This window comes from Megascapheus bottae, chromosome 2, assembly GCF_031878675.1.
Source record: "Megascapheus bottae isolate mThoBot1 chromosome 2, mThoBot2.hap1, whole genome shotgun sequence".
NCBI lineage: Eukaryota > Metazoa > Chordata > Mammalia > Rodentia > Geomyidae > Megascapheus > Megascapheus bottae.
The window spans coordinates 35,470,361-35,488,951 of NC_143510.1; the positions used below are offsets into that span (position 1 = coordinate 35,470,361).

Consider the following 18,591-nt stretch of genomic DNA (forward strand, 5'->3'; position numbering starts at 1 on the left):
CAGTTCCTCAAAAGGCTAAACATAGAACAACAATGTTCATTGCAGCACTATTTACCATAGCAAAGATATGGAACCAACCCAGATGCCCCTCAGTTGATGAGTGGATCAACACGATGTGGTATTTATACACAATGGAATTCTATGCTGCTGTCAGAAAGAATGACATCGCCCCATTTGTAAGGAAATGGAAAGACTTGGGAAAAAAAATCATATTAAATGTGAAGTAAGCCAGACCCAAAGAAACATAGGCTCAATGGTTTCCCTCATTTGTAATAATTAGTACACATCTAGGACTGTCCTAGCAGAGGATTGCAATAGCTCAAAACCTAGGTACATAAGATCATATAGGATGAGACTAAATGAAAGGATCTCTAGAATATGGAAACAAGAGCTTTATCTTGTGTGATTGTTGTTCTTAATGTACTGTGTTATTTCTCTTCTCCTTTATTGCCCTTTGGTCAATCTCATATTATTACTATATCTGACTTTTGTTACTTGGTATATTGTATATACATTGGATTGTTTATTTAAAATAGGAAAGGGAAGGGGGGAAAATAATATGATTGGGGGGGGATAGAGAGGAGGGGTATCAATGTGTGAGAAGTAATGCACCTACTACCTGACGAATGTAACTGTAACCCCGACAATAAAAAATAAAATAAAGAAATGGCCCTTAGTCACCAGCTACTCAGGAAGCTGAGATCTAAGGATCAAAGTTCAAAGTCATCCCAAGCAAGTAAAGTCCATGAATGAGATTCTTATCTCCCATTACATTCTCCCAAAAAGGCAGAAGTAGAGCTGGCCTTAAGTGAAACAGCTAAGGGACAATGCCCTGACCCTGAGTTTAAGCCCCAATATCACCACAAAAAAGAAAAATAAATACAAGGCAGGAAACATAGCCACATTATGCCATAGCTTTTTACTAAATAATGTTTTTTACTCTCTATTCATTGAACACTTGCTATGTTGCCAGGCACTGTTAGGAGACTGCTATTCATACATGCGCAGGAAAGTAAAATATCCTACTATGAATATATTCCTTTGGTATACTTTGAGTTTGGTAGTCATAAAAACCATAGACCTCTGCAAACAAAGGGATGGCTCAAAAAAACTGCTATCTGAGCCAAGATAAAATAATGGCATTTGCAGGGAAGTGGATGAATCTAGAGTGAATCATGTTGAATGAGACAAGTCAAGACCAAAGGAACAAAAGGCGCATGGTATCCTTTATATGTGGCTATTAGATCCAAACAGTGTAAGAGTGAGGAGTCAAAAGTTGCATACCTGGGGCCAGGAGTTTGGCCTAGTGGTAGAGTGCTTGCCTAGCATGCACAAAGGCCCGGGTTCGATTCGTCGGTACCACATACATACAAAAGAAAAAGCCAGAACGGTGCTGAGGCTCAAGTGGTAGAGCTCTAGCCTTGAGAAAGTCCAGGGACAGTGCTCAGGCCCTGAGCTCAAGCCCAGGACTGGCAAAAAAAGAAAAAAAAAGTTGCATACCCAATGCTATGGACATGGTACTGGAAATATAAACACAACTATATAGACATAAAAACTTACGACTCTATAGACATAATGTTTTATTACATAGATTATTATGTATCTATGACATACAAACCCTCAGCCTAATTTTGATTATGTTCTAAAATCTAAGTGCCAGTGATTGTGTATAGATTCCCTTCTTGAATACTTGTTTGTTAAACAAGTCATTTGAAATATGATGTAAAATTCAATGTTAGTAAATTCTTTAATTTAAAAAAACTGCTATTAGGTAGAAAGAAATTTGCTCCTATCTCTATTAGCAAACAGTGGAGTATGAGCTTTTCAATTGGACATTCCCCTTGGTGCCTAAGAAAAGTCTTTCCACAGAAAGAGATTGAGTATCTGACACTTGGCCCTTTTGAAGATTACCACAGGTGGCTGTTACATCAAAAGTATCATCTGCAAATTAAGAGAAGCTTTGTTTGTAGTACAAGTCCCCTCTCCCCACCAACTATTCAGAGCCTCCACCACCTGCTTCGCTTGATCTTTTTGTTAAACTTCCCTCACTGTCCTGTCCCTCCAGGAGGCTTTGGCTTATTGGATACCCAATTAGATTTGTATGGGGGTTTTTTCCCTCTTGTCTGTTTATTGTCAGTTTGTGTCACAGACTGACATTACTAAATTCAGAAGCAAAAGAGTAAATGAAAAACTTCTCTATGCAAGGTCAAACAAAACAAGAAAGAGCTGTGCTCTCAAGGAACTTATGACATAGTCTGAAAGACATAAGAGATCTAACAAATAAACAACTTCACATGATGATAACTGTAAATCAAATAGTCCAGGCACCAGTAGATTTTTTTTTCTGTAAAGAATAAAGTAAAACGTGACAGCTAATCTCTGGTAAACCACAGTATGCCTTTCTGGGGAAAGCAGCCATAGTTTAATGTAAAGCAGTGACTGTGACTGTGTTCTTATAAAACTATTTATAAAGATGGAAGTAAGGATTTGTAATGACCCAGTTCATTGATGATTGAAATAAAGTCAGATAATATGAAAGACAACATAGCTTACCAGTTAACAGCACAAACTTCAAAGCTCAGTCACCTGGGTGGTTTAAACTTTCTATAGGAAACTTTAACTTCCTCCCTGTAAAACAGAAATAACAATAAACCGTCCTCATGGGGCTTATATCATTGTATCTAGCACACAGTAAGTGATCTGGCAGTGTTTACCAAAGACATGTTAATGCCATTTGGAGCTCATGGTGGTGGAGTGCGAAATATCATTTGAACTGAGACCTTTCTATGAGGAAGGAATTTACACCAGCAAAAGAAGATGGACTCTGAGCAAGTGCATAACTGCTGAATAAAAAGTAATGACAGGGCGGGAGTTTGACCTAGTGGTAGAGTGCTTGCCTAGCATGCATGAAGACCCGGGTTCGATTCCTCGGTACCACATACATAGAAAAAAGCCAGAAGTGGTGCTGAGGCTCAAGTGGTAGAGCTCTAGCCTTGAGAAAGTCCAAGGACAGTGCTCAGGCCCTGAGCCCAAGCCCAGGACTGGCAAAAAAAAAAAGTAATGACAACCGTGCCAGGCAGGGTGGCACATGCCTATAAGCCCAGCACTCAGAGGCTGGAGTGTTGTGAATTGAAAGGGCTAATATAGGAAGTCCCAGGCCAGTTTGATCTACATAGAAAGTCCTTGTGTCCCAAAATCAAAGCCATCATCATCACAATTCATACATGGTCTATGTGCTCTAATCACCACAAGTACAGCAATGAAGGTATAATCCTAACTTAAAGAGATAGTTATAACCTGCAATATTTTCTGTGACCTATGATTTCACTCCAAGAGTGAAATCAAGCAGCCTACCACAAAGATTGAACACTTAGAGCCATCCTTGAGCTTAATATTGGCCTTAAAAGAGTATTAACATTACTAAAAGTACTACTGGTTGCTGAATTTCTAACTCAATCAGAAAGGGTGAAATCTCCTATATGTCTCTGATAATAATCATGTCACCATCAGTTCCCATTATTGGTATCAGAGCTGTTTTGAGTTTGTTTGATTTCAATTGCTCTTTCCACTAGATGACAGAGCCATGACATACACTGGCCGCTTCTCAATGAGACCTTTTATTTTCCTGAGATAATAAAGATCAGCACAGCTTTCAAAATCAGTCTTTACTGATTATAGACTTGCATGGTGCTACACACTTGTAGTCCCACGCACTCAGAGAAGGAAGCAGGTAGATGATAAGTAGTCTGAGGCCAGTCCTTGCAAAGGTAGAGAGACACTATCTCAAAATCAAAATAAAAAACAAACAAGAGGATAGAGCTGGGGGAATAGTTCAAATGATAGAGCATTTGTCCAGCATGTGCAAAGCCCAGGGTTCAATCACTAGTACTGGGGAAAGAGAGACAGACAGACAGATAAACGGATGGACAGGCATTGCTATGTTCAACAAACCCACACTTCCAAGGTCAAGAGATCATAACAAACAGTGGGAAGAGCAAAATGAAATCCTTTCTCCCTCTAAAGCAATACATATGGAGTTTTCCATTTAGACAACCTGTTGTAAATCTGATCTCAATTGATACTTTTAGTTGGAACTTTTATCCATTAATTAGTAGCAGCTTAATAAAGTTTAAAAATACATAGAAACAGCAACAATGATTCTAAATGGAATTATTTACCTGTGTTCCTCAGAATCACCCAGAAGCTGTTGAGGTTTCAAGTATTTAAAACCAGTCAGAAAGGAATATACAATATCTTTAAAAGCATATTCAAATAGATTTGCCCACACCGGTGGTGTTTTGGTTTCAAGGAATTACTGAGAGAAAATAATTTAACAAGAAAAGCCCTGGCCCTGAAACCTGGCAGCTCAGTATGCTCTTTCTTTCCTTAAGGAAAACAAAATTACAGGCATCTCACTGAACACCTAACCCGACAGACCAGATTCTAAGGGTGGGTAGGAAAGAGGTGATCCACTTTTACACAGCCATTAGCAGGCAGAGGCCAACAGGAAATCTGGCAGCAAAAACATTCCTGGGAGCAAACAGTGTTCCTGGTTCTCACTGCAGAAATCTTACACGGAATGACAGGGCTGCCTGCAAAAGCCAGTCTTGGGTTCACAGACAGGCCATCCTATCCGTTGACTCACCTTCCTGGTCATAAAGTTATTGTTAGGGTCCAAGAACTGAACTTCCTTCACCCAAGTCCATTGTCCTTCAGAGATCTCTCTGGTGGTAACTAAACTCACCCATCCATGGACAAGATGTAACAGTTCAGCATGGGGGGAAAAAAATGTAAAGAGGCAGATCAGCAAGAAACCTGGTTAGAGAGAGAAGGGCATGTACCCACTTGCATAAGTTGGATGGGGATGGTTGCTGGAGCATGAAAACACAGCCTGGGGCCTGGTGTTGGGTCTGTAGCTGTTCCAGCGGATGGAAGCTTTTTCCAGGAGACACTATCTTTCCCTTCAGCACAGGTGGGTGCCTGCCCTCTGCTACCACTTGATTGGATTTCCTCAGGCCTAGGACAAGGGGGGAAAGAAACATACTTTGACAGATGAGAGCTGGGTTGACATGGAGCACAAAGCATGCTTCAGGACAAGGCTCTGACACCAGTTTTGGAAATATTGAAAGGAGGAAGCAGGGAGCGGGGGCTCCTGCTTGTAATCTTAGCTACTCAGCAAGAAGCTGAGATCTGAAGCTCAAGGTTGGAAGCCAAAGTGGGCAAGAATAGTCTGTGAGACTCTCATCTCCAACTCACCAAACAAAAACAACACAATGGGAGCTGTGGTTCACAGAGACAGAACACCAGCCTGGAGCAGAAAAAGATGAGAGAGGGCATCTTGGAGTTCAAGCCCCAGCACAGACGTAAAAAGAAAGGAAAAAGGGAAGCTTAGCAAGAGTGCTGAATTCCAACCCCAGTACTGGCGCGCACACACACACACACACACACACACACACACACACCCTAAATGGATGTCACCGACTTGTAATCAGACTGGCCTTGGTGGCCCGAGAAGCCGCACGCGGGCCCCGTGACCTCCCGGCCCCGCGAGGCCCCACCCAGGGCAGCCCAGAAGTGGGGGGGATCCCCGGAGGCGCGCGCACCCCGCGCCCGGGCGGGGTGGGAGGTGTCCCGCCACCCAGGCGCGGGCCGGGGCGCAGCATCCTCCAGACGCGCGGCGGGAGCGCGGGACCCGCGCCGGGCTGCAGACGCCAGGACCCGCGGGGCGCGCGCGCCTGCTCCGGACCAGCTCCGCGGGGCCGCGCGGGAGAAGCAGGCGCGGGCGGAGACGCGGAGCTGAGCGGCTGCCTCGGGGGAGCCAGGGAGGACGAGAGAGCCGGGGGCGGGAAGGGGAGCGGGCGGTGAGGCCCACCTGGAGCTCGGCTGCCGAAGTGGAGGCGGCGGTGGTGGCTCCGGAGCTGAAGTCGTCACAACCGGCTACTAGAGCTCACCGGAAACCTCGGGCGCCCGCCGGCCCAGGGGGCGCCAGGGAGCAGCCGGGACACCATCGCCGCCGGCTCCGCTCGGTGCGCGCCCGGCAGGGCCGGCACTCGGGACCGATGCGCGGCGTGGGGCCGCGAGCTCGGCGAGACCCCGCCAGCCCCCTCCCGCCCCGCCATGGTGGACACAGCACAGAACACCCCGCTCAGCTAGCCACCCCTCGGCCACCCCGGCCGCCCGCCCCGGCCGCCCGCGTCCCCAGGAGAAAGCCACCAGGACGCCAAGGGTGGAAAATCTGTCCGCTCTGTCCTGCCTGACACTAACTGGAAACCCGTTTTTGTTTTCATTTAGGGCAGAAGTTGCAGCCCTAGGTTGCAAAGATCTATCTATACTATCTATACTATCTATACACATACATATACATATATACTATATATACATATATGCTATATACATACTATATATACTATATACATGTATATACTATATATACATACACACGTGTATATATGTATATATAGTACATATATACTATATATGTATATAGTCGTATATATACTATACATGTGTATATGTGTATGTATAGCATATATAGTATATATGTATATATAGTATATATAGTATATGTATATAGTATGTATATAGCGTATATAGTATATATAGTATAGTATATATATAGTATATATACTATATATATATATACACATGTATATATAGTGTAGTAAGAGATTGGTGGGATGAGACCACTCAGAACACAATCGGGATGTTAAAAGTTTCGAGCAGGGAAAGAACCGGGAAAGAACCGACGGGCCAGGACTGCACTCCAAGGTCAGGATCTGAGAGTGCAGCCCTGAAAAACAAGTGAGGGTTTTTTATACCCCTCCCCCCAAAATAGGTGGGTGGGGGGTCGTGCGTTAAATGGAATCTTTCCAATTCTCCCATATGATGCAAGTGAACAAGACACAGAAGCAGAATACAGAAGCAAAATAGCTGGTTGTCAGCAAAAAATAAATAAAATAAAAATGGAGGTGCCTAGCTCCGGTCTCAAAATTGGCTGCCACAAACTGTACCCAGTACTTGGATTTTTTTTTAGGGGCTGTCACTAGTCTGTCTAGGGGTTTCTTGCCATGGCTTCCCAGCATCATCATGACTCTTGCCATGGCTCTGCAACATTATCTTGGGTCCTCTATAGCTGAGTGCTTCCTTTCATTCCCCACTGTCTCAAGTAGAGTCCAATTGTGAACTCTTCTTTCTTTCCTTTCTTTCTTTCTTTTTTTCTCTTTCTTTCTTTCTTTTGTTTTTTGACAGGTGGTTATATCCTAACTGTGTTGGATCTGTAAGGGTATTAAGAATACAGGGCTTGTAGCCAGGAATTTGGCCTAGTGGTAGAGCTTTTGCCTAGCATGCATGAAGACCTGGTTTCAATTCCTTGGTACCACATACAGAGACAAAAGCTGGAAGTGGTGCTGTGGCTCAAATAGCAGAGCTCTGCCCTTGAGAAAACTCAAGGACATTGCTCAGGCCCTGAGTTCAAGCCCCAGGACGGGCAAAAAAATAAAGAAAGAAAGGATGCAGGGCTCAACAGTGAGGGTAAACAGCAGGGCAGCTAGTGAGCCTGCAATGGCTGAAACTAGGATTGTGGCCTAGGGAGCACAAGAAAAGTGATTGGCATTAACCTTTCCTGTTTTGATGTGCCTATTCCCATTCCTCCAAGCTGCCCTTTTTGAAAGCCAAACGTTTACGATCACTCCAAAATGGTTGGCAGAAGAAAATACATTTTTTTCCTTAGGGCCATACAGAGCCCTCCTTGCTTTATGAGAAGAACTAGCCCTCTCCTATTTTGCATTACTACTTTTCACCAGAGAGTCTACCTCGCTAATTTTAAGTCAGCTAATGCAGTATTCTGTGTCTGAGAGCTCACTAAGTTCTCCAAAATGCTTGTCTCTCATGATAAGGGTAGATGTTTTAATTGCAGCAAATCCAGCTATTTTTATGGCCACCAGGAGGGGATACCTAAGTGTGTTCCCCCTTAATCCTGGTGAAGCATATGAGCTACTATGCAGAGAACACTTGTTCCCCCACCCCTTTTTAGCATACAATATACAGCATAAAACATATATGCTTCCATGACTGGAGAAAAAAAGACAGGAGGCTGTTGTCTTGTTGAGCAGCGGATTGGAAGATGTCTATTAATGATACCAGTAGGCAACATTTATGCCATATCTCACGTTTGTCACTTTACAGTGCTTCACACTTATAGTAGCATTCAGTTAATAAGACAAAATAACTTTAAGTGGAACTTAATTGAGGAATGAGATGTGTAGAACGTGAGCAACTCTTTTGAGAAATTTATGAGTGAAAAGAGATGACAGAAGAAGGAAGTAAAATTGTGTAAGACATTTTTATCTGTTTTTCTCTGTAAATACGGACAACAGGTGATTCAACCAATATCTAAAGGGTTAATAGTTTCATGCACACATTTGGGCTTTTAGGCTATAGATCATCTTTATCCATCTGATTATACCATTCTCTCATATGAGAAATATGTGGAGGAGCAGCACTAGACCTAGAGAAGGCAATAGAACGTAGCTATCTCCTGACTCAGAGCAGTCATCTTCACTTACAGTTTCAGTTGGTTGGTGACTGATGAAATGCTTAGTTTTTAAATACAAGCAATAACAAAAACATTTACAGGGTCAGATGACCCACATTTAGTGTGGGTCAGATGCTAAGAAAAATTTATGTACGCCGTCTTTTTTTTATTTTTATTTTTTGGTTGGTTGGTTGTGGAGCTTGAATTCTGGGCCTGGGCACTGTTTCTGAGCTCTTCAGCTCAAGGCTGGTACTATACCAGCCACAGAACCATGTCTATGTATGCCACCTTTTTATCTTCACAACAATGATATGAGTTATATAATACTGCTGGGTCTATTTTAACTATGAAAAAAATTAAGCCTAGAGAAATAAAGTAACTCCCCCTAGACATACTACTATTAAAATCAAATCTAGTCATTGACTCTATTTTTTTTTTTTGCATTCCTGGAGCTTGAACTCAGTGACAATTTTTGCTCAAGGGTGGCACTCTGCCACTTGAGCCACAGTGCCACTTCCGGTTTTTTCTGTGTATGTGGTTCCAGGGAATCAAACCCAGGGCTTTGTGCATGCTAGATGAGCACTCTACCACGCTTCCAGCTCCTTGGCTCTAATTTTTGTCTGGGGTATTGTCGGGGTTTTTAATCCTCGGTCCCTCCCGACCTGCAGGAGGGATAGAGAAAACACGCCCCACCAGGAGAAAGGAGAGGACCGACTGACTGCCCGCACCCAGCCCTCCCTGGCCAGAGGACAATCAGACGCGTCAGGGAGACCCATCAGGGCACGAGCTCCTTTATTGAGGAAGTCCATTCAGCTAATATAGGGTGCAGGAGCCTATCAGCACAAAGGTGGGCAGGGCGTAGAAGGTCCACGTGTTTGCTCTCACTATAGGTCTCAGCAGAGAGTGATAAAGCAATAACACATTCGTACCCAATGGTAATCAAGTCTCAGCAGAAAGTGATTCACAATACGGACGATATAGCTCAAAGTTAGGCATGGCGTTCATACAAGACAGCTCATTTCTTTTTTTTTTTTTTTTTTTTTTGCCAGTTCTGGGCTTGAGCTCAGGGCCTGAGCGCTGTCCTTGGACTTTCTCAAGGCTAGAGCTCTACTACTTGAGCCTCAGCACCACTTCCGGCTTTTTTCTATGTATGTGGTACCAAGGAATCAAACCCAGGTCTTCATGCATGCTAGGCAAGCACTTTAACCACTAGGCCAAACTCCTGGCCCCCAAGACAGCTCATTTCTTTGTGTGGTTATCTTACTCAGTGATGCAGATTCATGGGCCAGCCTGACCCTGCACTCGGCTCCCAACAGGGTACCTGGTGATAACTCCAGATTATCACTAACCCACTATCTTGGATGGTATCATACTGGGGATACAGTGGAGGAAGCATTCAGTAAGAGAAAGGGCTGGCTTAATGTCCTCAGTATGGTACCTGTTGTCATATAATTCCTTAGTTGAAAGCAGAGAAGCTTCTGTTTAGGTGAGTATTACCTGAACATGGCATCAGGGCAGATTCCATTCTCTTCATTTGCCATCTCATGTCTCATGGATTTGGTTTTTCCAAATGGCCAAAAAGCTGTTTCACTCTCACTAGTGGGTTTTAAAAAAAGCTATTTTTCTCAGGTTCTGGTATGTCAGATGTGCAGTGAATGCTAGAAAGCGTAATGGTCTTGAATGTGAACAGTATATTGCCCTTTAAGACACATTGCAATGGTCAGAAATTCTTTGTGGTGGGATTGGGAGTTTGGCCTAAGTGGTACCAGTGTTCTAGCTTTGAGAAGGCCCAAGGACAGTGATCTGCTAGATTTTGTCATAGATACTCATATATGTATGTCCTAAAATATATATACTATTTAATTGGCCCACGTTTTTAAGTGTTTAGTAGATTCATCACTGTGATAGCGCTGGGATCCCTCCATATCTACAAGGAATCATGCTGCCCCAGGGGCTTCCGTTTCCATCTGACACTTTTCTACTGAGTGATTTTGTCTGCTTCTAAGTGAATGACAGCCTTAAAGATGAAAATGGCATGAGACCACTTTAGAGGAAGCAAGCATTGTAGACTCAAACTTGACAGGCAGATGGGTTATTCTTCTAGGCATTTCTGGCAGTGGCATTGTTTGGGAAGGCAAGAAGCCAGAAAAATCCCCCGAAACGGAATAAAAACCACGGCCATGGTTTCTGAGGGCAATCAGAATGTTGGTCAGATTAGGCAGGACCAGAAGACTGCAGTTTGAAAGCACCCGAGAACGCAGGGGAACATGTCTGCCTTTGTGAGCTCCCCATCAGCCCCTGGTCCTTGGCTGTTGTCAATTCAATGGACAGCTGGAGACAGGAAGGAGTGACTCTTGGGGGAACTCTGGCTGGGCTTTTAGAATGGGCTTCACGGAGCTTTTAGAAGCTCCAGGTTAAATTTGGAAGTTTCTCAGATAGTCAATTTTACTAGAAGATTGAGGATGAAAACAGTTCTGATAGTGAAACAACACATGCCTCGTGAATTGGAAAAGGGGAAAAAAAATGCATGCTTCTTTGGCTTCTTAGAGGTGCCAAAGAAAGAAACTTGTGATAGATTCACCCTGCACCCCCCATTCAAGAGAACAGATAAAATCTCTTCTGTGTGATAGTCATTTGTGAGCAATTAAACACAATCCATTATGAACCAGAGGGGAAATTAAGAACTTATTAGTGAAACCAGAAGCTTTAAAGTGAAAATTGAAGTTGAAAATTAGCTCATAAAGCTGAATCTGAAAACACTGACCAAATGCAATTCAATGCACTTATTTAGTTTGGTTCATGCTGTTAAAAAGTTGGTATCTAGAAGAGAAGAATTTGATTATTTGCTTGGCATTATATATATGTTCTGCTGTTTTCATTTCCACACACAAAAAAGCTGATTCAGTGTGTCCCTTATTATAGGTCAGTTTTAAACTATAAAAACTTTATTTTTAAAGGGCTAACAGAATGATTTAGATTGATATTTTAATTCTAAGTGAAAGTGCTTGTAAGTAAGCATGAATAAAGATCTGAAAATAATAGTCACCTACGAGCTGATCTTACGCAGTGCCTGGGACAAGTAAAGTTGTTTATATGATTGATGTGACCACAGACTTCCCAACATTGTCTTCAAAAATTAAGATTCCAATTTTGAATAGACAATGGGCACAAGATACAAACTAAAAGGAGTCTATCGTCTTCATTCTGCCCATCACTACCAGAAAAACCAGGAGAACCTTTGATTTTAAACAGAAAAACTTCCCTTTACCTCAGTGTTACTTATGTCTTCAATATTAAACAGCATAGTTTGGGAATGAGACATTTCAGACAGCAACATTTCAAGTTGTTTAAGGAAAAGTAAAGTTTAAAATTTCTTTTTCCACTCTATTTTGTAAGAAGATCGTTATTTGCTAAAGGGCATTCCTATAAAGGCAAACGCTTAATGTAATTTAAAGGATCAAAGCTATAAAGCTTAAAAGAAGCAATATGAACTCAGGAAGAGAGAATAGGTTGTTATCCTGTGAATACAACAGGCTGGGAAAAATAATATATACATGATCTACAGAGTAATTATCAATAAAGTACATTCTTAGAACTAAGTTTCCTAAAAGCCTATGTTCATTAGAAAAACGAGGCCTCTTTTTTTTGGTGCCAGTTCTGGGCTTGAACTCAGGGTCTAAGCACTGTCCTTGGGCTTTCTCAAGGCTAGTGCTCTATCATTCGAGCCACAGCACCACTTCCGGCCTTTTCTATGTATGTGGTACCAAGGAGTCAAACCCAGGTCTTACTGCATGCTAGGCAAGCACTCTACCAGTAGGCCAAACTCCCGGCCTAACTAGGCCTACTCCTAATAGTACTCTTAGCGACTCAGAAAATTTGATCTTATCTTCATTCTTAAAATTATCAATTCCAAAGTATAGAAATTATATGACTTTCATAAAACAACACCTTTTTTTTAAAGGGTGGGGCAGTGTACTTGGACTCCGGTACTGGACAGTAAGTATCTCCTAGTTGCCTTTGATCAAGGCTTTTTGCCAATTGAGCCATGGCTTCATTTACAGTTCTTAGATGCTTAATTGAAGATTAGAACCTCAGGTACTTTGCTGCACAGGCTGGCTTTGAGCCACAATCCTGGATTTCAGCTTCCTAAGTAGCTAGGATTACGGGTATGAGCTACCAGGGCCCCCACTAATAATGTGGTATTTACACTCTAAATTGTGTCAAAATGAAATACATGACTTTTGTTTTCAAATCTTTATTCAAATAAGATTCGTGCTTATTTACAAGAGCTTTCATTTAGAACTTAACATATCAATCTGTAAATTAAATCATTCTTTTAGCCCTTTAAAAATATATAAAGATTTTATAGTTTAAAACTGATCTATAATAGAGAACACTGAATCAGTTTTTGTGAAAATAAAAACAGCAGAACATATACACAATGCCAACCAAATAGTCAAACAAGATAAAAACATTTATAGACAATTTCTTCGTTTCCTGGTAGGTATTTTCTAAATATTACAACCATATGCTTATTAATAAGCAGTCCAATAATGCCAGCTTTTCTGAACAATCTTTATTAGCTTTTCTGAAAAATTGTGTTTTCCTATGTCAAAAATTATATTTAGAATACCTTAAATCACAATATGAACACATTCGTATATTCTACACAGTAAGCCTGTTATTAAAAGTTTTGAAAAAAAAGGGGCTAAGAAATGGCAGAGTCCATTTAGTTTTCCAGAAGATGGAAGGGGGCCTTTCAATCTGTGCTATCACTCATGCTGCCTTTACTCTTTTTTTTTTTTGGTCTTGGGACTTGAACTCTGGACCTGAGTGCTGTCCCTGAGCTCTTCGACTAAAGGCTACCTCCCTACCCCTTTAGCCACAGCACCACTTCCGGTTTTCTGGTGGTTAACTGGAGATCAGAGTCTCAAACTTTACTGCCCAAGCTGGCTTTGAACCTCGATCCTCAGATCTCAGCCTCCTGAGTAGCTAGGCTTACAGGCGTGAGCCACCTCACCTGGCTACTCTTTCAAAAATAATCTAAGACTGGGCATGATAGTACATGCCTATAGTACTTGCTACTCAGGAGTTTAAGCTTGAGAGTGGTCATATTTTTGAGGCCAGCTCAGGCAAAGAAGTTTGTTAGATCCCATTTCAACAGGAAAAGCTGAGAACAGTGGTATATGACTGTCATTCTAGCTACAGTAGGAAGCACAAATTGAAGGACTGAAGTCCAGGCCAGCCTGAGAGGTGGAGGAAGGAGTGAGATCTTACGACAAAAAACATTTAACTGCAAACAATTTTTTAATCCATTCAAAAATGAGTATTGCTTTACTATAATATAAATAAAGAAGTTTTAATGACAAGGAGTAAACTCAGCAACCAATATATAATACATATTCTGCCATTTCATTATAGTTTTCCAAGAAAGTGATTTGGTATATCTTTTCAATTTAGAAATGTACTGACAGATCTAAGTATATAATCATCCAAGTAAGATCTATGTGAACATAAGCTATAAGCAGTAATCTTACATAATGCATATTAAATAGTAATATGCAACCAACAAGAAGTTTAAGTATCTGTCTGTCATTCCCAAATTAAATGAAAACAGTATAAATTTAAGTGAAGCAATTTTATTGATTTTAGTACAGATTAAGGAAAATGTGTAATATGATAAAATTGATAGGTATAGAAAGGAATTTAATTAAGACATCTTTTCTCAGCAACCAGTTTATTTTTAAACTACTGGATGTTTAAATGACTATTTTATAATTCCTAAACACCTACTTCCAAAACTTGACCAGAATTTTGAAACTTAAGTTTCCTATGTTTTCTAACTCTACATTTCTTATTGCTTTAGTCTTATTCTGTCCCTCAATATTAAAAAGAAAAAAAATGACAATAAATTCATACTGCTTTCAAACCACTAAAATGTAGGAAATTAATTTTATGAATGTGAATTTCTTTGATATTTCTTAGTGCTATAAATCAGAGATCCAAGGACAGAAATTCTGTTTGGAATGCAAAGAGAACAAAAATAAGATCATGGATTACCTTGAAAAGCTCTCCAACTTCCTCAAGAAGGCTAACTCGTGACTGTATTCTGGATTACAAATGTTTTAAATTTCATTAAAAATTAAAGATTTTATTTGAAAGTACAGTAAACACCACTTTACCAATGGAAGATATGTTCCCATATTCTCAGTAAAACCACACAGAGGACAAATATGCTCACATTTCACAGTAATTTCCTTCTTTCTCTAATGGAAGAACTTCCTGCCTCTCCTTGGCTTTTTTGCTTTGGACCCATGAAGTGAAATAAGGCCTCCTGGATACAGTTCTGCAGTGCTGTGAGGCTACTAACCAAGTATGTATATAAACTTAAGATTTCCCATTCTTTTTGGACTGTATTTCCTGTGGGTTGATACCACAGATGAGAAAGGACTACAATATAAAGCTGTCTTAATATGTTTTGCAGGTGTTAAATTCAACCCAGATAACTTTCGAACAAAATAATATTTGGGAAATCATGTATTTTCTAAAGCTATTTTACACTTTTTTTTAAAAGTAATATTATTAGTTTAAAGCTTCAAGAAAAAAATGAGACAATTACACAAAATTGTAAAATCTCAGGTTTAAATTCCAATATTTTTTCTATTTGTGGTAGATATTCCATAATAGTAAAACACTTCATTATTAATGTGCCAAAATTATGACCTTATAAAATGTATACAAGTAGTTTTAAAGAATAAATTATATTAATAATTTTATTAGTTTTAGTTCATTTTATGAGTAATATTTTCTCAAAATTACTTAAATGTTACTGATGGCATCACAATTATCATAAATAATTTTCCATTATCCAATTATGCTTAGGTAATGTTGAGTGTGTGTAGCTTTCTTTGACACCAAAACATACCAAACTTTTCACATTTATTAATTATGGAACCTGCATAATGTAAAATCTAATGTTAAAAAGAAGTTTTTGATTCAAATTTTTCACTCTTTAAATTTCATATAGTGTCAATGTAACTTCAACTTTCAAAGGAAAAAAATGTTTTTTACCACAGGTTCAATAACTTTTTTACTTGAATACTTAAAAAACATTTTTATCAGATTTATTGAAGATTTAAGTGTGAAAGAGTTTAAAGTTTTAATATGTTAATATTACCTTTAAACATTCTCAATATATACAATGAACATGTATAAATTATAGATACAACTAATTATATATGTACAATCATGTTTGAACACTACTCTCTTCCCCTAGCCATAGTGATTAGTGAATAAAATAACAAGTCTCTGTGCTATTCAAGGCAAAAAAAATACAGATGCTTTAAAAAATAAATCTTTAAAGAATAGTTTAAAAAATAATGATCAAATATTGCACAAAATAATTTAACTGCAAATATAACTACATACTGTAAAACAGATATAAAACATTTTGCTCTCTCCAGTAAATCCTATTTTCTAATTCTATAAAAACAATTTATTGGAAGTCTGCTTTTAGATATTAGATGTTGACAGCTTGATAGGAATTCAATTTTCAGAAGTTAACTGAGTCTTTGTCTTAAAAGTTCATCTATTTGCGTTTTATACATATTTTTTACATCTTCAAGATCTAACCGAAGTTCTTCTGCCTCTTCTGCTTTTTCTCCATACATCTGCAGAATAGTGTTGTATCTTTGATCCAAATCCTAAAAATATATATTCATGATTTTAAAAATATCTATACAGAACATCTTTAGCTCACAAACAAGTAAACAGGAAATACATCATAATTTAACTGAAACTATACCTATCTCTTTTAACATTAAATAAACAGTCTAGGTTGGAATAAATCGCAAAAAAAGAAATACTTAAAAAGCTAGGTTGTTGGGTCGGTAGTTTGGCCTAGTGGTAGAGTGCTTGCCTAGCATGCACGAAAACCCAGGTTCGATTCCTTGGTACCACATACATAGAAAAAAGCCAGAAATGGTGCTTAGCCTCAAGTGGTAGAGTTCTAACCTTGAGAAAGTCCAAGGACAGTGCTCAGCGCTGAGTTAAAGCCAAGGACTGGCAAAAAACAAACAAACAAACAAAGAACTAGGTTGCTGGGGCCAGGAGTTTAGCCTAGTGGTAGAGTGCTTGCTTAGCATGCCCAAAGACCTGGGTTCGATTCCTTGGTATCATATACCAGGAGTGGTGCTGTGGTTCAATTGGTAGAGCTCTAGCCTTGAGAAAGCCCAAGGACAGTGCTCAGGCCTTGAGTTCAAGCTCTAGGACTGGTCAAAAAAAAAAAAAATTAACCCCATCTCTCTATTAAATCTGCAATTTTCATATATAACTCAATCTCTTCTTTCCTGTTAATTTAAGCACACTTGATGAAATTTTCTTTGTGGTTCACTAATTTAGTGCCAGATAGTAATCTGGCATTTAGTTCACAGAATAAGTCAAAAGAACATGTATTCTCACATACTGCTGAGCAGTGTCTCCTAACATTCACATATGATAACTGTAAACATTCAACATAAAACCAAAATCTTACAAAAGGTATGAAAGTTCAATGTTTACTATAAACACAATGAGGCCAAATAAAACCTAGTTCTATTTCCATACTATGACTGCACATTTTTTTGAAAATACCTTGAATATATAATGACTTTGCTCAAATAATGTTGCCTTTAATGCACAAAAAGTATGTACATATATATTTTATATGCACTAAAAATCTGAGATTTACCATAATTGGTACAAATATGTTAGACTCATACATAAGGGAAGTATACTTACTCTTAACTGAGTACGAAGTTTGGGTATCTCCTTTACTTTCTCCTCAAGTTCATCATTTTGATTTGTTAATTTAACTAGCTCTTCAGCCATTATTGATCGAGTCTTTTCTAGATTGCCAATTTCCATCTGAGAAACATAAACAGTTAAAAGATTTCTTGCTCAATTTGTAATACAAAAATACTTCAATGTATTATTTTTTAAGAAATAGATAATGTCAACTTATAGCCCCAATCTAGCTCATTTTATTTTGCCAGTACTGAGGCTTTAACTCATGGCTTGGGCGCTATCCTTCATCTTTTTTCTGTGCTCAAGGCTAGATAGCATTCTACCACTTGAGACATAGCTCTCTACTTCCAGTTCTTTAACTATTTTCTTGCCAGTACTGGGCTTGGGCTCAGGGCATGAGTACTGTCCTTCGGTTTTCTCAAGGCTAGATAGAGCTCTACCACTTGAGCCACAGTACCACTTCTGGCTTTTTTCTATGTATGTGGTACCGAGGAATCAAACCCGGGTCTTCATGCATGCTAGGCAAGCACTCTACCACTAGGCCAAACTCCCGGCCCTACTTTCAGCTTTTTATGGCTAATTGGAGATAACAGTCTCAGGAATTTTCCTGAACAGGCTAGCTCTGAACAGCGACTCTCACATCTCAGCCTCCTGAGTAGCTACAATTAACAAGGATGAGCCACCTGTACCCAGCTCAAGCTAGCTGTTTTTAAAATGCAAAATGTAGCAGAAAAGGGTTCCATCTTTCATCAATGATATACTACTCATAAGAGAGATAAAGAACTAAAGAAAATCCAACCAACCATTTATTTGAAAAATAGAACCTTATGTATTCCTCTAGTCGATAGAAATGAGGCCCTTTTGTAATCCTGAGGGCTCTTAAGCATAGAATACTTGGACTTGACCAACAGATTGAGTAGTCTGGCTCATTTTTTTTTTTTTTTTTTTTTGCCAATTCATGTTCTTTTTTATTTTTTTTTTAATTTTTTTTTTTTTGCCAGTCCTGGGCTTGAACTCAGGACCTGAGCACTGTCCTTGGACTTTCTCAAGGCTAGAGCTCTACCACTTGAGCCTCAGCACCACTTCCGGCTTTTTTTCTATGTATGTGGTACCGAGGAATCAAACCTGGGTCTTTGTGCATGCTAGGCGAGCACTCTACCACTAGGCCAAACTCCCAGCCCTCATGTTCTTTTTTAATAGACTAATCATTTCATAGAACAGCATATAATTAGAACAGAAAAAAGTTCTGAGTGTATTAAGTACAACACAAAAAC

The 18,591-nt window shown here is 39.7% G+C and overlaps 1 protein-coding gene across 1 annotated transcript in view; it reads right to left on the minus strand.

Annotated features, from left to right (window-relative positions):
• Positions 1-12,822: 12,822 nt before the first annotated feature.
• The window catches only part of Tmf1 (TATA element modulatory factor 1), a 34,913-nt gene continuing 29,144 nt past the window's right edge, over positions 12,823-18,591 (minus strand). Inside the window, exons 16-17 of the mRNA XM_090323878.1 lie at positions 17,312-17,437; positions 12,823-16,236 (exon numbers count right to left, since the gene is read on the minus strand). Coding sequence (XP_090180004.1) covers positions 16,093-16,236; positions 17,312-17,437 — 270 coding nt within the window. The 3' untranslated portion in view covers positions 12,823-16,092. The remainder of the gene's footprint in view (positions 16,237-17,311; positions 17,438-18,591) is intronic.